Raw genomic sequence first — 20,555 nt, 5'->3', positions numbered from 1 at the left:
TTAATGAAATATCTATAAAACATTATCATATACTCATTTCTTTTTAAGAAAACATCACTTCTTCATTCGAAAAAAAAAATGTATCGCGGTTGCCGCACGACATTGGAGCCATCGCCGCCAAAATAATTAACGAGAAAAGTTAGATGAGTTTGAGAAATTGAATTTTTTTAGATTGTTAATGATAAATATAACATCGTGATGGTTGTTTTGTTATATGTGTTTGTTAGTATTTTTAACAACACGATAAAAATAATTGATTGATTTGTTTTGTTATATTATTAGTCTAAGGTTCAAGAAATGTAAACGTAAAGTAATTGATATGATGATAACATTATTAAACCTTAAAAAATAAATTAATTTCAAAGAAAGTTGGCATAATTACATTCTAAGAGAGTTGATAACACATTTTAAAATGTAAGATGAATATAAAATCTAAAAATAAAAGTCATAGTGAATCTCTTCTCCCGCTATTCTTCATATTTTAACGCAAGCACGGCTCATTACTCTTTCTCTCTCTTAAGGGCAATATCAGCGAAAACTTTCGGCAGCTAATTGTCATCATGCCTTCGTCTTAAGGAGAAACATAGGTTCTGAAGGTTAAAGTATAGCAATTAAGAGCCGTGACGGTGGGGGTTATGGGATGTCATCGGTGATGAGGTGCGGTGGATACTATTTAGTCTTTTGAGGGACAATATCATTAGTGGTAGTACAACTAGTGGTACGACTAATGATGTCAATGTTGGTGGTGCAACATGTCCGATTGTCTCTGGCAATATCGAACTCCATGCTTCAAAGATTGGTCGGTGGTGCGGCGTGTTTTTTCGTCTCTAATGTCTTTGGCAGTTTTGATCTGGTGGTTCGATGTTGGTTAGCGTGCGAAGTGGAGGAAGCTAGTGGGGCAACATATCTCTTGTTAGTCGTCTTCACTCACATTCTCTGCACGATGTTATCATACCGGTGTTAAAATTCTATTTATGTAGTTTATTGTGTTTATTCAAGACTTTATTTTGTCTTTGTGTAATGTTTTTTGTATGGATTAGCCGTCTTTCAATATCTTGCTATGTGGGAATAGCTAAAATTCTATCTGAAATTTTGTTTAGTCAGAGACAAGATGTCGCACACAATATAAAGTCAATGTGTGAGATAATATGTTCTGATGCAAATGATGGATAATTATAAAGCAATGCGTAAAAGTAAATGACACAAAGAATGATAACCCAGTTCGGTGCAACATCACCTACTCTATGAGGCAGTGTTTCATGTGGAAAGAAAATTCACTGTATGGAAAGAGTATTCAATAGTACAATAATGGACTTATATGAACGATCCCCGCTTCAAGGCTTTTTTCCTATTAGTACCCTCACTTCTACTGAATCTGAGATCCTCTCACTTCCACTCTCAAACGCTCTCTCAAGTGTTTGGTGTTCTTTGATATCAACGCTCGTGAACTCTTCAATCACGAAATCACATAACTCATACAATCCTCTAACACTCAATAGATTTGGAATAGTGTCTAGAGAATTACACCACACACAACACACTATTAGTTTTTCAGTTCGTCGATCATGCACGTCCACGAACCCTAAATTTGTGAATGTATGTGTCAAAACTACTAAGGGCAGAGCCTTGACTTTTATAATAGTCAATACATCTGGAAGTCGAATTAGGGTTTCCTTACCCATTCACGCAGATAAGATAAATGTAAAAGGTCTTCCGCGAAGCATTTTGGCGAATAAGAAAACTTGGCAGAAATACAATTCTGCACACAGTGGCCAATATGTCTCAACATATCCTAGAGCATGTTGCAAGATACTTTACCAAATAGATTTGCACTATAAAATAAGCCAACAACACATGTAAAAACACTATCTATAGATGCTGAAGAATTATATTCTTCATATTCAACAGACCGCAATAGTTTGAAATCTCTCAAACAACCATTTGCGAGTATCTTGAAAGAACTATTAAGTGCTCGAATCTTAGTGTGTTTTATTCTTTCTTAAGTTGCGAGTATACACCGAGTGAACAAATACATGTACTTATTGTTAGGTCCGATCTGGTCTAGATCTGTGTTGAGTGTTGTACATAGCTCACATGTATTATAATTTAATATTAATACTTCGCTCAATGAAGTAGTAGCCGTAAAACTTGTTGATTTTTCATTCCTGCTCCAAGTGTCGCATTTATTTGGTGGCCGGTTTTTTTTCCAGCGTCTCTTCTTGCACTAAATCTACAACCATGTTCTAAGACATATGACTCGCAAATTCAAAGTATACATTGAGGTTAAAACAATTAAAGAGCCAAAAAGAATATTTATTCAGGAGGACAAAACTAAGCAAGAGTAGTAGCAGCAAATCACTTACACTCAATAAGTCATAACAACGGAACTCGAATTTGCCACTGATCTTAAACACCTCTAACTCTTTCTCTATATTTCTTTGCATTTCTCCATAATCTTGAATTATCAGATGAAGTCACAGCCTTTTCATTATTCTCAAAACCGAAAAATACTCGGAATCACTCAAAAAAAAAAAAAAGGTTTCATTTTAATTACACTTGACAACATAACCTCGAATTCAAACAAGCAACAATAGGCGCTTTCAAAAACTCCTCGCATCCAAATATTCAGATCAGCGAGGGCGGTTGGGTTCCGCGGGCGTTCCACCCGAGATTCACGGCCAAGTCCTCGACGGCGACCTTGACGACGTCGGAGCGGACCCCAATGTCGGTGGCATAGCGGCTGACGCAGTACATGCCGGCGGTGACGGTGGCGACCCCGACGGGGCCGGGCATGAGGAGCTTGAGCGGGGACGAGAGCAGGGCCGCGAGCGGGGCCCCGATCACGGACGAGGCCTGGCCGGAGCGGCCCACGCCCAGGCGGTCCACGATGAGCAAACCCGTGGCGCAGTAGAGCGCAAAGTCCTCGCAGTTGTTCTGAAACACGTCGTAGTTTCCGAACCCGTTCTGGAGGAGGTGCATCGCGCGGTGGACCACCTGGGCGGGCGGGTCCGAGGCCGCGGTGGTGCAGGTTCCGCCGCGCAGCTTCGCGATGAAGGCCGACGGAGACGCTCCGTACTCGAACAAGTACGGAGACCCGTTTCCCAGGAAGCAGTCCAGGCACGATAGCACCACGCCGCTCTCGGGCTGTCGGAATCCGCAGTCCGGGAATGTCGGGCACGGCGTGGACGACGAGTCGGGTTCGGTCTCGGTTTGGGTCGGGTCTAGGTTCTGGGCTGGCCTGAAATGGACCACTTTGCTTCCACCCACATAGATACCTGCGATCAATGGGGTTTTCAGAAAGGCATGGCAGAATTCAGAAATTGTACGGATGAAAAAGGAAAAAAAAAGTGGGATTATTGTATTATCTACATTCAACAGTGTTTGTTCTGTGATCGTAATGTTGACTGTATTGAAGAAACAGAGCTTCTAAATCTGGTTCAGTGTCCGGTGTACCGGAAGGTCAGAATCTCGGTAAAAGGGGTAAAATTTATGCGTGCGAACTTTTGCAATTATGTGCAAAGAAAGAATAGTGAATTTTCGTAATTGAAGAAATTAAATCGGAAACCAGCAACAAACAAGAATTACTGGGTCCCATCATGAGCAGTGTAGAATTTTCGCAAAAATTACTCCCATGAGATGATACACATTCAGAATTTTCGTAGAACGACTGCAGAGATTTTATTTTTCCTTTATCTTTTTCAACCTAGGCAATGTTGAGAACGTTATTCCAAACCCACATTATAGAATTCCGCAGAAACAAAGGGAGAAACATGAAGAAATATAAAAATTAAAGAATTAATTTCCATGCCAGATAATAAAGGAGATAGAGAGAGAGAGACCATGGTGAGAGTAAGCAAAAACAGCTCTGTAAGTGTAGATATGGTCGCCTGGTTTGATCTCGTTTCTCTCGACTCTGTTTGTGAGTAAACCCATCTCTCTCTCCCCCTCCCTCTCTATTCTTCTTATTCTTCTTCTTCTTCAGTGACCGCTAGAGCGCCATTGACCCTGCGAAACTACGTTACAGATACAATTCAATAATGGGTGTTGAAGAAAAAATTAGAGTGACCAAAAATGGATCAACCACTCTACCAAATTCGCATACCACGTCAAGGTCCACAAACAAAAGATTAATATAAACGGCGTGGCATTGAATGGATTAATCCGTTATAGCATAGTGGTAATGGAATGATAACGACAAAATGACACTGACCTTTTTCCTTGCTTTCTCTCACTCATGTGCACAATCAATTACTTGCTTGGTTCTCTCTCTTCCTCCCTTTCGCTTTCCTTGTTAAAAAGCAAATGATTATATTTAGATTCGTTTTCCCGGATCCAAAGCCTTTAACCGTTTATTAGGGGCAATTTACTAGTGAAGGGTTAGGAATGAGGAATAAAATGGCGCTTTGGATTCCTTGCTCAGTTTCCACGTTATCCATATTTTATGCTTTGTTTGTGTTACACTTTTCCTTTTAATATTTGTAATAGATGCAAAGTGTCATGGCTCATATGTCAATACCACACACACACACACACACACACACACACACACACACACACACACACAAGGTGTTTCTTACAATACAAAATATCGTACATGAATATCAACCAATTGTCGGTTATGATAGGTTTCTTTAAACCATAACCTTATTACGTGCAAGAATCGTGTAATGAATAATTTAATGCTGTGATACAAGGAATTAGGCGATGGAAAGAAAATATATAAATCAGGCCAAGAAGATATTCCAAGAGTAGACTTTCACATCAAAGTCCGAACAACTCTCGAGCGAAACTCTAAGTGATTTTGAGTCCTCGGCGCTCTTTGCAAGCAACAAGGCGAAGCCGCCACCGCCGGCGCCGACGAGCTTGAAGCCGCGGCAATAGGGGCGAGCAAACTCGAAAAGCCGATCGACCAACTCGTTGCTGCAATGGGGATCGAGCTCTTGATGCAACCGCCAAGCCTCCATCATTATATCTCCCACCTCGTCCAAGTCGCGGTTCATCAGAGCTTCTCTCCCGGCCTTTGCCAGCTCAGCGAGCCGCTTTATGCTCGACACCAGAAGGTTGTCCCGTCGGAGGTACCGGGTAACCACTTTTTGCAGCACTTTATGCGCAAGTCGAACCTGCAGTGTTGTATGTATGTGTCATTCACATGCCTATGAAGGTGAATCACTTGAAACGAAATCAATATTTCCAAAAACAAAATGTTTTTTTGACATATATAACCTTTTAAACTACTCGAGTAGCGACACTCTGTTTTCCTTTTTATCTAGGCAATTTCTATTTTTAATTGTAAAATCTTTACATATTTTTTTCTTGCGCATACGACGATTTGGTGAGGATAAAAAATTTCATAAGTTTGATGAAAATAAGAATAGGGGTCACAAATGCCGAACAGCCATAAAATAAGATAAAAATGTGGAGACACTTACTTGACCAGTAAATACGATCAGCAATCTGTGTTGCAGCTCTGAGACTAACTCAGGAGAAGCCAAGAGCGGCACAACTTGCAAGCGCAACGGGATCCCCGGAAAGCTGGCTGTGAATTTGATACCGGGATAGAGGCCACCAATCTGGTCTTGCCAGCCTCCACCGGTCCCCATGAGCTGCTCAAGAACCAAAACGAGCCGAGCCACGTTCTCGTTGCTCGCGTCTCCGCCGATCATCTCGATGAGACCCTTCACGACCGCCGCTGCGAGGATGCTCGAAGTCCCGAGGCCGCTTCCGCGGGGCACGTTGGCCCACGTCTTGATTCTCAGGCCCGTGTTTTCGTGGGCAACGCCGGTCACGAGCAGCGCGGATTTCACGAGCCTGAATGGATCGTTGGTGTCGAAAGGAGCGGCGACTTTCATGAGATCTTCGATGAGAAGTTCGTTCCCGGCATCGTCGCTAAGAAAGGCGCCGGGTTTGTCTGTCGTCTCTATGATTGTGCCAACTGGAAGAGAGTCCTCCAGACTTATCGCCATGTTTAATACACACCCGGCACGCTCTAAGCTCCATGGCGGCGTATCGCTCCAACCACCGACAAAATCTACTCGGACTGGTAGTTCGACCTTCACTCTTCTAGGCTGGAATTGTTGTTTCATGATTTTATCACTGTTTAGTAACAGCGGAGAATGGGCATTGCTGTGTGTCTCCAGTAGATGCTCTGTGGCGAACAACACCAAATCATTTGATATCGGACAAGATTTTATATTTATATTTTTGGGCATTTTTGCATCTCTATCTAGTAATGCAAGCTAAGTCAAGCTTCTAACTTGAAGCATTTGATAAAATCATGTTTTTTCAGAGGGTCGTTACTTCTGCATAAGAAAAAAAAATCAAGTACCTTTGAAACCATATCTTACTGCCGAAGCAGTTTCATCGGCAACTGCAGCCCAAACTTTGTGTTCCAAGCTACTTGCTGTTTTTTCATCATTGCATGATCGAAGAAGATCGACCTGTACTTGGTATGCTCGGCTCTTTGGAAGTATCTTGGAGTTCTGATCTAGAAGCTTTGGGCACAAGTCTAGGAAGTCCTTGCATATCCCAACTCCTGAAATATCTTTCTGCAGGATTTCCTCGCACAGTTGAGACAAGTTGCGACCAAGCATCCCATAGCTCATACAAGCTTTAGCGATCCCAGCTGCAAGATCTGCCTGGTGGTTACTAGAATCTATACACATTTTCGGGAAATTGATCGATCGATGCAACTCCTCTAAACTAACACGAGGTGAACTTCTCCACGATGCAAGAAAACGATTGGGGTTTCCCTTGCTCAATCCCATCAACCACGAGGCCAAATCAAGCATTTCGAAGTAGGAAAGAACAGGGAATATCTTTGCGTTCCACAAACATTTTCCCTGATATCCAGCTGAGCTCCACAGATCGTCTTCTTGAATTCCTAAATCGTCCACGACCTTCTTCCAGGGTTTCCCACAAAAGGTTCCATCCTTAGATGATGGATCTTTGGGGTTATCATGAAGGCCACAATACACAATCACTCTTCCGGTGCATCCTGATAATGGGACCTCCCACAGACAATGGCGATCGGGGAGCATGAATCTGAATGGATGTTCTGTTATTCCGTTCACTTCGGGAACATTTACACTGACAACTATAGAGAGTGAGCCAATTTGTATTCCGCTGGAGATGGATGAATCATACACAAGAGAGTCATCTCCAATTGATACACCAGGTGAAATTTTGCTGGAAAGCACCACCGCAGAAGCAGCTATGTCAGATACGTTTGTTGCTGGGATTGCGCACAAATGTCTTCGACCAACAAGTCCTGAACGACTTCCACTTAAGTGATCCAAGACTTCACTTGAGGTTCCAAAATGTAAGAACAACAAATCATCTGTGGGAAAATACAAGCACAAAGCATCAATATTTCCATATTGAAGATATGATGAATTGTTAAGGAACAAAACAATAATCAGTAGTTTAAAGTAAATGTTTTAAACTTATATAAAAAAGGGTGTATGTTTTAACATACAAGCACAGTAGCTGAACATCCTCTGTTTTCCTAATCTGTTGACTAGTTCTTCACCCAAAGGACGAAGTCGTAACCAATCGTGTTTTGCAGGAACCCAAGCTGCTACCAGATCTTCATATAAACTCATCTGAAAAAAATGGACAGTAAAACCAAAACAGATGATTAAAAGATCCCTACTTTAATGCTTTAAAGATTATCCAACGGATACAATCTTAAAGAAGCCCATGAACAAAATATTTAGAAGAGAGCATAAAAAATATATTTATTAAAATAGTATCGAATTATAGTTTACGGCATAGCTTGACGTGAAGTGGGCTTATATGATTAGGAACTAAAGAAACATTTTTTGAGAGAAACGAAGCTAAATGCCTTAGTAACGAGTAGTTAAATAGTTTATTTTCCCTAAATAAGATCATGCATACATTTATTTTTCAAAAAATTGGCTACGTAAGCCACCTAAACTATATGAATTGTAAATTAGCCAACCTTTGGTAAATACTTTGTAAATAGCCAACTTGCATACGTGGCAGCCTATTAACTACCTAAAATATATGTTTGGTTGTGTTAAATAAGGCTTTTATTAATCTGTTAATAAGTTTACTTGGCTATTTACAAGAAATTAACCAAAGGTGGGCTATATCTCAATCCACTGTATCCGTGTGGCTATATAACTTAATAACCCTTTATTTTTATCTCCTGTACTAAATAAAGTAAGAAATGTGCTTAATAACCTGCCTCTTTTCTGCTCTCCATCAACTCTGATATCAATGGCTCACAATCCAAAGCAAGCTTAACAAGCTCCAGCCATCCTTTACCCCTAACGGCTATTATTCCAGTGTCTAGAAGTGTTCTGCCATCATCTAAGATTGCACTGTTCTCGACAAGTTCCTTCAAACTCGGTTTTTGTAAGAGGTTATCGACTGAACTGACAACATAATCACTAGCCACGGTCCCACTCTTCGATGCAACAACAACACCGTGGTTCGAAGCAATGTCAAGGGTGATTGGAACCGTGATAATGCACGCGCTATCCTCCGGAAGAATCAAATTGGAGGCGTCAAAACAGGGGAGAACATCTCCGGTCATGATAAATAAACCTCCTGTGAACATAATCAATGTGTAAGAACGCACCTCTCATGCGAGGAGCAGCGATATCATATACCATTTCCAAAAGTATCTCAGGAGCATGGACATTTTTCTAGTATTAAAGTGTTCCTTAACAATACTATTACTTTCTTCTTTCCTTACTAAGATTCCATACTATCTATTGTATTTGTAATACATAGAGAAGCTATTAGTTACAATAAAATGTAAAGTAGATAATATCCACAAATTTCTAGATTTCAAAAACAATATTGCGAAGAAAATTTTTTACTGCTAGAAATCATTTCCTCTGTCAATGAAGATGAGATTAAATTACCATCGTGTTTAAAAGCTTGTCTTGCACAAGAAGCAATCGCAAGAATATGGTCAAAAAGAAGAGGAACCGGTCCGTCAGTGTCATCTGATGCTAGAAAAGGAAGTGGCAAGAAAACTTTGCCCATAGGGTTTGCCCACGGCACTCTTTTCGAGTCACCTCCAGCGTGAAGCAACAATATGTGCTTTTTCGAAATAAAGCTGATCATCTCCGAGTCACTAAGCACATCCTCAGAACTCTTGCTCGGGATAAAAGTACCATTTTTCGCAGCCTCAACCTGCAGCATAGAAACATTCAAATCAAACCCCGCAACTAAAGATGTTGATCAAATATGGTTCCTGATTGAAACTATCTGAGACGAATGGCTCATTTGTGGAACAGCTAAAAACATACATACTATTTTATCCTTGGTGTAACCTTTTAAATCACTCCGCTTAGCATCTATAAAATCAAACTCGTCAGGCTCAATGAAATGTAACATTTTTTCACCAGCAAAACCACTACGTAATCATACAGGAAAATGATGGCGTGTGACATAATCAAAACCATCATTGGCAGCATTTAATAACGTTCATTACCAAAACCACTAGCAATTCACTCGATTCGCCAAAGAATATTAAAATGAAGTGAATCAGCGAAAACTGAAGACATCTAATCAAATACCATTGATGAAGTTCTCATTTCCTCGTCAAATCGAATAATAAGAAATAAATTAAAAAGCTAATCATTTCAGACAATCCATAGCGAGTGTTCATACCTCTAGGCTCCTCCATCGCGAGGCGAGAACGCGAACAGCGTGGAGAGTGGCGGCGCCGGAGCCGATCCGGAGGCCGAGGGGATCGGGGACGGCAACGGTGACGGTGGTAGCGGCGATGCGGCCGATCCGTTTGGCGCGGCGGAGCTGCCATTCGTAGAGCTCGGCCTGGTCGGGGCTCGCCGCCGTGAGGACTATGGCGTCCCAAGTCGGAACCCTAGAGGGATGCCTCACCGACAGCCTCAGCCTGTACCATGACCTCCGAAGGATTCCTTCCAGATCGGCCTTCTGTCTCGCTCCCGACACTCGCTTCGTCTCCATTTTTAGGGTCTTCAATTGAGGTCTGTCGTCACTTTTCCCGGGAAAGTTCAGAATCAAGGAGATTTATCGCGAGTGATTTGAGAGTGTCTGAACTCTGAATAACTAACAAACTTGTCGTTCCATAAAAAAAAATTAATAATAATAATAATAAAAACTTGTCCGTTTATATTTTGCAGCAAATAATATACACAAAATTTAACCAGTTTGGCTTCGCCCGGGTTCGAACCGGAGACCTTCAGTGTGTTAGACTGACGTGATAACCAACTACACCACGAAACCGAGCTTTGACCATGGCTTGCCCAGCTAGTTTCTAATTATTGACTTTTTCGTGTTAGACTCTGTAATTGGATTACGAGTGATATGAGTGTCCGACTCTGAATCGCAGCTAACTTGTCCATGTACATTTTAAAACAAAATACAGAAAGAAGAAACATGAAATAGAAAACCAAATGTTTATGGCTTCGCCCGGGTCCGAACCGGAGACCTTCAGTGTGTTAGACTGACGTGATAACCAACTACACCACGAAACCGTTCGGAGTTGTGAGTTCTAAACAATTTTTCGATTTCAATCACTATAATAATAAATCACCAATTATTAACTCCATTGTGATAATATAATTCTGCAGCAAAATCCACAAATATGCAACAAAAAGGTGAACCCGCAGGAAAGATGAATGGCTTCGCCCGGGTTCGAACCGGAGACCTTCAGTGTGTTAGACTGACGTGATAACCAACTACACCACGAAACCGCTATGCAATTCTTAAAAAAAAGGTACTGAAATTAAAATAAATACGAATCTTTGTAATCTCAATCATGTAGTAGTCCAAAGTAATCACATTCAAATCATATTTTAATAGAAATCAAATATAGATATAATTTAAATCAAATCATAAATCATTTATATTTCATCAAACTTCAGTTAGATATTAATTTTTATCGACATGTAAATTAAGAATTTAAGATTTTGCACAAATTATGCGCGCATGGCCTAGTATATGCGTTTAACCAATGGGCAAATCTCGAATGAACCTCATTATCCAAGCTAGTATAATTGTACATTAAGATAGTTGATGTTGCACGAAAATGGTGGTGTTTGAAAGTGAGAAATGTTCGTGAGATGAATAAATTTATTTTGAAAAAGAATGATAGAGAAAACATATATATATATATATATATATATATATATATATATATATATATATATTTTGCCTTCAATGATATTTTCATCTAAAAATGAATAATGACATAACTTATGAACAATGAAAATGCCCTTTCTTAATGTTCTTCTAGAAATGATTTGAAAATCAGGTACTAAAGAATGTATTGAATTATTTGTCTCATAAATTTCATGGAATCTAATGTACTTACTTGATTTGAAGTTGAAGATTCGAATTCACAACACATCTTTCAGTGGTGTATTAATGAGGAAGTCCCTTATTTACTGTTGTCAGCTCTCAAGATTTTGCCAAACTTCTTACATTGACCGGTACAATTCGCCATTTCACCAATTTCTTCAAAGAATGTTCACATCTTAGATTGCAATTTCCTCTTTTTTTTTTTTTTGGGTGGTACAACTACGTTTGGAGGTTCATCTTCGTATGGAGGTGGTGGTGGTGGTGGTGGTGACTCTCTTTATGAGTATTCTTCTTGTTGGTTTTGGTAATGTTGGTATTGCTCTTGATATACCATATGCAGGTCTTGATATTGAGGTTGTGATTGTGCGTGATAAGTATATTGGGGTGGTGGCTTATATGGAAATTGTTGTGTATAATAAGGATATCGAAGAAGAACATAAGGAGATATTGGGATAAACCGTTTGATTGTATGTTGGAGGCTCATCGGAGTATGATGGAGTTTCGGTCGAGTCATATTCAGTGTTTTCAAAACTTGAAAATTTGAGACAAAGCTAACCAATTTAGCGAGAGAGGCGAGATTTTGTTGTGGATTCTCAAGTGGTGGAGGAGTGCTAGAAGAAGTTCGACACGAACTTCTTTGAGATAAACTTTGACGAGATGATGACATTTTTTAAATTATAAACTTTATATAAAAAAAATATAAGCTATATATAAAAATTATATATCATAAGTATGAATTATATATTAGAAATAAAAACTATAAATTATAAAGAGTTTGCGTGGATCGAGAGAGTTGCGAGAAAAATGGATTGATTTGTGAAGAACATGAGTAGAATGATGTAGTATTTATCGTTATAGATTGTTGAGCATTCAAATTTTATTTTATTTTTACTCAGCCCACCAACGGTACCAAACGGCTCTATTTTATGGATTGTTGGATCTCCAACCGTCCACTTAAAAAAAAAAAAAATACTAAATGCTTAGTGGAAGACAAGTGAAAAGAAGCCTTCTAAATACTTTTGATAATTTTCGTACTTATGTTGTAAGTAGGGATTCCATACCACTTAGCCATCTTCTATGGTCTCAAGTGGAAGAAAATTTAGCAATGAAACCGAAACTTCCATTATCATCCGATTTCAATGTCCGGATTTAGACATAACTTTCTAATTTTAACACTAATAAAATTGAAATATCAATAAGAGGTTATTAATACACATATGCTATCGGATTCCTCCTGTAAAATCTAAACAAATCATTTTCACTTTAATCCGTAAAAAACGAAAATCATATTCACTTTAAGACCCCAATTATTAAATAAAATCCATATACATTACGCTTCCCCCGTAATCGGCTGCTGCCAAATATCACGCGATCGATATTCAATCTTCATCAAATTTAATCATTTTCTTACCAATTTTATCATTCACCACATGTAAAAATGAAGATATAATTTCTTTTAAATATCCCCTTTTCCACATTAAAAAGCTATCTCAAATTCACACTTTAACTTATTTCTACTTTTTAGGCTGGAAAAAAGAATTCATTTTTTAATTTTTTTTAATATATATATATATATATATATTTTTTTTTTTCTTCTAGGAATCCAAGCTTTTATTACGCGACTCTCGTGGGTCTCTCTGCCGTCACTTTCCCCCAACTTTTTGCGATATTTTTCTTTTAAAGATCTTTCCCTCATCAACTGTCCCTAATTTTGGCTTCTTTCGGTTTGTTTAGGATTTCGTCATTTTTTTCCCTTTTTGCCCCCAAAAAAAAATTGGTTTATGAGAAATGGGATCGACTCGATAGCTACAACCAACAACTACTCTTCGTCTCCCGTGGGGACCGCTTTTCCAAACTCTTTTTCGGCGGCGAAGATTTCTGTTCTCCGCCGTTGATCTCACTCCGTCGCGAAATGTCGATTCTTCGATTTCGAAGCCTACTCTAGCACCTTCTTCTCCGTCTTCCTATTTAACAATTTCCGTTGCCTCAAAAGAACTGAACAACCGACCTATCTGAAAATTCGGAACGGCTTTTATACCCAACAAAAGTTCTTCTCTTTTTTTTTTTTTTTTTTTTTTTCCTTTTTGGTTTGGTTTTGTTTTGCAGGAAATGAAAACGAACGAGGTCGTTGATTTGGGAAATGGAACGTGTGAGACGACAATGAAGCCTCAAGAATCCGAGGCCGACTGTGTTGAGAGAGACCCGACCAATCGATACATTCGGGTACTATGTCTGTATATAGCTTGGTTGTCAAATGAATTTTTATAATCATCATTATTTGTCATTCTGTTGATTGAATTTTAATTGTGTGTTTATTTTATTTTATTTTATTTTATTGGTGTTGTTTGTTTTCGAACTCTGTTATTCACATGTTGCTAAGCCTATACCAATATTGTAGATAAATCTGGTTCTTAATGTAGGATTTTGTGGCGGATACTTTTGCTACTAATTGCATTCGATTTACGTTTCTGCAAATCAAGAGTATAAAATGAATAACTTTATTGGCTATGATGGCTCAATAATAACTTGCCTGACAAGGTATATATCTTTTTTATTATCTTTTTTTCTTTTTTCTTTTGTATTGTGTGACAGTACAGCGAAATCTTGGGCAGAGGCACGTTTAAGATTGTGTACGTTTCTAACCTCGGAAGTTTATATTCGATAATTTACTTTTTTGTTATGGTTTTTTTTTTCTTCTGCTTATATTCATCATTTGAATCGGCAGTTACAAGGCGTTTGATGAAGTAAATGGAATCGAAGTTGCTTGGAACCAAGTGAGGATCAACGACGTGGTTCGTGGGCCGGAAGATTTGGCGAAGCTTCACTCGGAAGTTCATCTTTTGAAGACGCTGAGGCACGAGAACATCATCAAGTTCTTCAATTCATGGGTCGACGAGAAGCAGAGGACGATCAACATCATCACCGAGCTCTTCACTTCTGGGAGCCTAAGACAGTATGTTATTAATTTCACTAGTTTGTGTTTCACCTTCTATATTTATTTTTTTATTTATTTATTTTTGTGTTCAGGTACCGACAAAAGCACAAGAGTATCGATATGAAGGCTATAAAGAATTGGGCGAGACAAATTCTTCGGGGTCTGGTTTATCTTCACGGCCATAATCCGCCGATCATTCACAGGGACTTGAAATGTGACAATATCTTCATCAACGGCCATCACGGTGAAGTTAAGATCGGAGACTTGGGATTGGCCATTGTTATGAAGCAGAAGACTGCCAAGAGCGTGATTGGTACCAGCCATTTTTCATTTGTTGTTGAATTGCATTTTGTTTTGTTGTTAAATTGCCTTATCAAATATGGTAAAATTCGAACAAATGTTGTTAGGAACTCCTGAATTCATGGCCCCCGAGCTATACGACGAGAATTATAATGAACTAGTTGACGTCTATTCTTTCGGAATGTGCATGCTTGAGATGTTCACTTCTGATTACCCGTACTGTGAATGCAAAAATACGGCTCAAATCTATAGGAAAGTTTCTTCAGTAAGTTTTTTTTTTTGGCTGCAAAAATTACTGTTTTTTAATCCATTTACTTGTTTCTGAACTTTGAAATATGCTTCTTTTGCAGGGAATTAAACCCGAGGGTCTTGGTAAGATCAATGACCCAGAAGTCAAGGAGTTCATTGAGAAATGCCTGGCTCCGGCTTCTGAGAGATTATCATCAAAGATGCTTCTCAGAGATCCTTTCCTTCGAGTGGAGAGCCCGAAGGAACCGAACCCCAACCGCGTGCTGAGGCATAATCTGAGCTTTAAAGGAGTGAATGTACCGAAATACGAGCCTCGCTCGTTTGACTCGGATTCAGGCTTTATGCAGATCCCTCTGAGCAGCCCCTCGGGAAGCAGCCGAGGGAGTCGTGTTTTGGAATTCCAAGGAACGAACAACAACAATGAGTTTAGGTTAAAAGGAAAGAAGAACGACGACGACTCTGTGTCGCTGACCTTACGCCTCGCCGATCAAATTGGTGAGTGAAAACCATTGTTGTGTGGCTGTCTCTCTCATGTGCTCTTCGCAGCATCTGGGTTTTCTGGGTATTTTATTCTCAAGTACTGTATAGTTATGATGTTTTCAACCTATCTGACCATTTAACGAGCTAATAAATCGCTAAGGCCTCTTTTAAGCTCACTCGTTTGTATTTGATACTTGAATGTATGGTTTCTGTTACTTGCAGGTCAAGCGAAAAACATACAATTCAACTTTTACCTCAAAACTGATACCGCAGTTTCAATTGCAACCGAGATGGTCGAGCAACTAGAGCTAGCCGACCACGATGTGGCCTTCATTGCCGAGCTCATAGATTACTTGATTCTCAAGCTTCTTCCCAGGTGGAAGCCTTCGTCCATTGCTTCCTCGTCCAAGGAAGGTACTTCATTTGTTTGTTCAAATCAGTTCAATTTTCTCTCGATTTTTCCATAACCCAATTGCCGAGTTGGGTTTTGATTCTTGTAGACCACGATTCGCAACACCCGTTCCTCCTTGACTTCTGGGTCAACGAAAGCCGTAACGGCCTGAGCCGGTGCGCTTCGGTTATGGAAGTTGGGAATCCGAGTCTCGGCGATCACAAATTGAAATCGGTGGCTAGCGATCTAGGGATCGGCAGCTACGAGGGGAAATTCGGGTCAGCGGCTATGAGTAGAACGTGCAGCGTTTCGGCTCCGACAAATGGCGATTCGTCGTCAGAGACCAACCCAGATAATGAGCTGGCGTTGGAGGTGGCTTCCGTGGAGGCACAGTTTCAGCAGATGTTTGAAGAGCTTTCCAGGAAGAAAGAGGAAGCTTTGAGGGCCACCAGAAAGAAATGGGCCGAGAAGAAGCTCGCTGCTCATTAGTTTTTTTCTTTCTTCGGTTTGCGCAATGTTCGAATCGAACCCCCTCATTTCGATTATATTGTTTTTCTCTTGGATAGCTTGTTTCAATGTGCCGTACTTTGGTTTAATTGCTTGGAATGGAATCAATATAGCCTTTGGCCTCAAGTCGAGATAAACGAAATTGGTCGATGGAAATGCATGCTTTTGGCTCGGCAATGGTTCTATGCACCTAATAGTTTCCAAAGGAGTTTAATGCAAGGCTAACGAGTCCAACTCTGGTCGCTCTAGAATAAAAGAAACACGAATAAGGTGATTTTTTTTTTTTTTTTTAATTCGCTCATTTAAATAAGATATTATTTTCAAGTCACATTACTGGCATTAAAAAATGAAAGTGCAAAAAAAAAAAAAAAATTGAAACAGGTTCAGTGAAGCATGTCAAGCAGATAAACAAAATTCCAAAAATCTAACGAGGCCTCCTAATCACGCCAAGTGTGCCTGCAATGTTTATCCAAGCAAGCATAGAGTATCGTCTCTGGCTCGTCCGCAGATCGAGTCTGCATCGTCTGATACGCTGCCATTCCGTGGCCGCATTTTGGACATGTCACTGTCACAACAACAAAGAAAACAAAAATCAATACAAATCTGATTTCATCCTGAAAATGCTCTCAATCTCTTAGCACAAAAAAGCATATAAGCTAAAAAAAACAAAAACTTGTTAGTGTAGGAGTGGAAGTGTCTTTTGTTTAATCTTTGATTATTCTTAGCCATTTGATTTCGGAATCAAATCCCAACTCAACACAAAATTTTTGAAGTCATCGATATACTGTTAATCCATGCTTCTTCTCATTTTCTTTATTCTATCAGATAAGTAGTATTACTATTAACGTCATAATCACAAACACAAACTTTTTTTGTCAAGTCAATGCCTTCCAACATCATAAGTAAGCCCCAAAAAACTTATAAAATAAAGTTCCAACAATGAAGAGAAGAGTGGAAAATAAAGAAAAAGAAGAACCTTCAGCTTTGGGTGCGTTGTTCAAGTCGTCCTGTGAGAAGATGGGTTCAACATCTTTCTTAACAAGACGTTGTTTCCTCTTTATCTTTACCTGCAAATCACAAATCACACAAAATTGACTCACAAAAAATTGACCACAACAAGAAGAAGAAAAAGTAAATTAAAAAAAATACCCGGGCTTCGAATGGGCAAACATAGGGACACGAGAGACAGAAGAATCTAGAAGATCGACCCATATGTGGCAACTCAAATTGCAACATCTTCCCACAAGTCGGACAAAACTCCATCACCGCCACAAACCTCTAACTAATCCCCCTTTCGGTTTTTAATCTGCAAAATCAAAATTTTGATCGATTGTCTGTGCTTGTGTTGGGTATATACTCATCGAGTTTGTTTATTATTAGATAAAAAGTAAAAAAGAACAGACAAAAATAAAAGCTCTACCTTTGAAACCGAGGTGAGTGAGTTTAAAGTTTGATCCAGCAAAAGCGGGAAGATCGTAGTTTTTGTACTTGTAGGGTTTATTCAGGAGAACACGGATTAACCCGACATCCTGACCTGTCAAAATCCGGATAAATTCGGGTTGTTATTTAATCAAACCGAACCGAACCCGCAAGCTCTCTCGCTCGGTTTTGGTTATAACCCGACAGCGTTCTCTCATAAAAGTCGCGTTACTGATCTGCCTCAAAACTCAAATGGAATCGTAGATTAAATCCCTCAACGCATATGATTTGGGTGTTATACTTTTAGTTAAATAATCAATTGGAAAGAAGTGCCAAAATTTCTCTAAAATTACTAAATAACAAAAAATTATAAAAATGTATCAAGTATCAATTTCCAATATTTTGTTTTTGACCTTGTGCTTAGTTCTTCATTCATACAAACAAAGGCCTTTATTCTCATTTGAGTACACATAAACCAAGTCTTCACAAAGTTGTCCTCTAATCATTCATATTTTTTTTTATTAGAACTGATTTAATGATTTTTGTCCAGTTTAACTTCTTGTAATTGTTATTTTTAATTATTGTCTACCGATTATAATTGATTAGTTTTCTTTGAAATAATTTCAAATAAATAATTCATATATAATTGTCAATTTAATCCCGCAAATATAATTTAGTAATATTTTCCTAACACAATTGTCGCTACTTTTACGGTAGTTTGTTTTTTGAATTGTACAGTGGTTGTCCTTCGTGCTAATAGTTGTTCGTGTGTGTGATTTATTTTTATGAAATATAGTCAATCTATGTGATGTTCTTGGGCTGAGATTACAGACTCTATTGGGGTAGAAATGTCATCAAACCAAATGACTTTATTGTATGTGGAAAGAACAAACGTTGTAAATCTATGCATGTTTATATTGGCCTCTCCATAAATATTAAACCTCCTAATTGCTAAAAAGATGAACAATATATTAGATACATCATACAAGATAGACTCAAACTCAATAACAAACAATGATAAAAGTTGATTTTGTGCTTTGATTTTTTTAGGTCGAAGAAGCGGCTTTATAAGTAACCTCCGCCTGTTCAGTGGATAACCTGGATATATTTCTATTTTTTTGTTTGAATTTCGTAACTAACTAAATCATTTTAATCTTAACGTTTGGGATTTAACCAACGTTTAGAAAATTATGAGAAAATAGCCAAATATATGAGGTGACAGTGAGAATAATGGGCTAAAATTCCAAAAGTGTCCTTGAATCAATTTAATGGTTTTTTTTTTCTACATTCGTCAGTTTCTCTCTCTCTCTTTTGGTTTTGAATTCACCACTTTCTCTCTCCTATTTTTTTCCAAACATTTTTTTTTCATTCAAACTTCAAAAACCCATATCTATCTCATATGAACTCGAAATTGAGTGATTCCCAAATCCTACGGATTCGTAGTGCCGAGATCTTCAAAAATAGACTCATTGTGTTGGATGAAAAATATTTTTTAATGCCATAGATGTACAAAAATCATGTTACTGTCTTAGATATGAAAATAACTGAAAATTTTCTAAAATCATCTGGAAATAAATGATAATTTATTGAATAATTATGGAAAAGTCATTACAAACACACGTAAACATGATGCATTAAACATGATTTTTCATCAAACACAATGGATCTATTTTTGAAGATCTCGACGCCACGAATCCGTAGGATTTGAATTCACTCAATTTCGAGTTCATATGAGATATATATATGGAATTTTGAAGTTTTTATGAAAACGAAATGTAGGAAAAAAACAGAAGAGAAAAAGCGACGAATTCAAAACTAATAGAGAGAAAGTGACGAATTTAAAAAACTAAAGTCATAAAAGTAATTCTCATTAGCTATCACTTATGCTACATAGGCTGTTTGGTTATTTTTCCAAAAGTTTGCAAACGTTGGCTATTTTCAAAAATTAACATGATTATTTTTATTGGCTATTAAACTACATGCTCTTTTTTTTCTTACTTTTGAATACTTTAGAGAGTCATTGTCTTTTATTCTTTACATTTTTTTGTAAACACTTCTGTCAAATTTGTTCAGTGTGTATTTTCTTCTTAGCTATGTTTTTTTGTGTTATTGGTAATTTTTGTTGCGACAGTTTTATTCACATGCTCTGATTATTGTTTGAGATTCACATTCACAAAGTGAAAAAAAAATGAGAAATTATTATTGTTGACTGTAAATCAATTTCAGTGGACATGATAACTATTTAAATGGGTCGATAATGAAAGATAAATGCTAAATTTTCATAGCGCTTCCTTCGCAAAAGACGACGCTTTTTTAGAAAGCGCAGTCTTATAGTGAGAATGTCATCAATATGTATATGTTGGAACAAGTTATGTGACAAGATATATCATATCATCAATATAATAATATCTAGTAATGTGTAAGTTAAAAACACAATATTGGTCACAAACTCGGTGCAATTGACACCTATGTTTGTGGCATTGTAGAAAGAAAATTCGCGAAAGATATAACTTAGACACTACTATACAAATGTGAGTATATGTGCCTATACAAATATCGACACGCCTGTAGCAATAATGATTTCGACTGTTCTAGAGACAACTGTTAATCACGACATTTTTAGCATAAATACAATGGTATAATAAAACTGAGGCATTTATTGAATTTGAATCTTAAATATAGCATTGGGTAGACAATAGACCTCGTAGTTATACGAGGTAATTATATTAAAAGTTTAATAACCCACTTTTTTTTAAAAAAATTAAATTTTATTTTATTAAAAAAATAGTTCACCAAATCTACAATAAATTAATTTACTCTTTGATTGATTAATTAATTTATTGCAGATCTGGTGAATTATTTTTATTAATAAAATAAAACTTGAACTATGGTAAAGAAGTTGCAACAAATTTTTCAAGTTATACCATATGTTATATTCATAAGAGAAAATGG

General features: G+C 38.0%; 4 protein-coding genes and 3 non-coding genes across 13 annotated transcripts; 1 reads left to right on the top strand and 6 right to left on the bottom strand.

Annotated features, from left to right (window-relative positions):
- Positions 1–2,406: 2,406 nt before the first annotated feature.
- LOC149400306 (NC domain-containing protein-like protein) lies at positions 2,407–4,351 on the bottom strand. 7 transcript variants are annotated; one of them, XM_089613667.1, is made up of 3 exons: positions 4,211–4,351; positions 3,840–4,005; positions 2,407–3,275 (listed from the first exon to the last, which is right to left on the bottom strand). In XM_089613667.1, exons 2-3 carry the CDS (start codon positions 3,931–3,933, stop codon positions 2,626–2,628), a joined length of 744 nt encoding a protein of 247 aa, XP_089469793.1. In that variant the 5' UTR covers positions 3,934–4,005; positions 4,211–4,351; the 3' UTR covers positions 2,407–2,625. The 7 variants fall into 7 exon arrangements, with proteins under 7 accessions (XP_089469793.1, XP_089469790.1, XP_089469792.1 ...); XM_089613664.1 differs by having other exon boundaries at positions 3,840–4,013; positions 4,211–4,350; XM_089613666.1 differs by lacking the exon at positions 4,211–4,351 and adding an exon at positions 4,090–4,202 and having other exon boundaries at positions 3,840–4,013.
- Positions 4,352–4,558: 207 nt separating this feature from the next.
- On the bottom strand, positions 4,559–10,100 carry FKGP (L-fucokinase/GDP-L-fucose pyrophosphorylase). Its single transcript, XM_089612159.1, has 7 exons — positions 9,649–10,100; positions 8,895–9,168; positions 8,210–8,574; positions 7,475–7,601; positions 6,326–7,336; positions 5,430–6,145; positions 4,559–5,120 (listed from the first exon to the last, which is right to left on the bottom strand). Exons 1-7 carry the CDS (start codon positions 9,964–9,966, stop codon positions 4,725–4,727), a joined length of 3,207 nt encoding a protein of 1,068 aa, XP_089468285.1. The 5' UTR covers positions 9,967–10,100; the 3' UTR covers positions 4,559–4,724.
- Positions 10,101–10,171: 71 nt separating this feature from the next.
- On the bottom strand, positions 10,172–10,245 carry TRNAV-AAC (transfer RNA valine (anticodon AAC)). Its single transcript has one exon. It is a non-coding gene; the product is annotated as a tRNA-Val (tRNA).
- Positions 10,246–10,422: 177 nt separating this feature from the next.
- On the bottom strand, positions 10,423–10,496 carry TRNAV-AAC (transfer RNA valine (anticodon AAC)). The gene has a single exon. It is a non-coding gene; the product is annotated as a tRNA-Val (tRNA).
- A 145-nt stretch (positions 10,497–10,641) lies between these two features.
- TRNAV-AAC (transfer RNA valine (anticodon AAC)) lies at positions 10,642–10,715 on the bottom strand. Its single transcript has one exon. It is a non-coding gene; the product is annotated as a tRNA-Val (tRNA).
- Positions 10,716–13,437: 2,722 nt separating this feature from the next.
- On the top strand, positions 13,438–16,307 carry LOC149400301 (putative serine/threonine-protein kinase WNK4). The gene is made up of 8 exons (XM_089612585.1): positions 13,438–13,545; positions 13,915–13,952; positions 14,048–14,275; positions 14,350–14,570; positions 14,665–14,822; positions 14,908–15,301; positions 15,509–15,700; positions 15,787–16,307. Exons 1-8 carry the CDS (start codon positions 13,483–13,485, stop codon positions 16,164–16,166), a joined length of 1,674 nt encoding a protein of 557 aa, XP_089468711.1. The 5' UTR covers positions 13,438–13,482; the 3' UTR covers positions 16,167–16,307.
- Positions 16,308–16,333: 26 nt separating this feature from the next.
- On the bottom strand, positions 16,334–17,735 carry LOC149400300 (uncharacterized). The gene is made up of 4 exons (XM_089612586.1): positions 17,605–17,735; positions 17,334–17,490; positions 17,161–17,251; positions 16,334–16,749 (listed from the first exon to the last, which is right to left on the bottom strand). Exons 2-4 carry the CDS (start codon positions 17,445–17,447, stop codon positions 16,622–16,624), a joined length of 333 nt encoding a protein of 110 aa, XP_089468712.1. The 5' UTR covers positions 17,448–17,490; positions 17,605–17,735; the 3' UTR covers positions 16,334–16,621.
- Positions 17,736–20,555: the final 2,820 nt, after the last annotated feature.

This window comes from Urtica dioica, chromosome 4 (genome assembly GCF_054948205.1).
Source record: "Urtica dioica subsp. dioica isolate 48M chromosome 4, U.dioica_male_clone48M_v1_H2, whole genome shotgun sequence".
Classification (NCBI taxonomy): Eukaryota; Viridiplantae; Streptophyta; class Magnoliopsida; order Rosales; family Urticaceae; genus Urtica; species Urtica dioica.
This window is presented reverse-complemented; position numbering and strand designations above follow the sequence as displayed.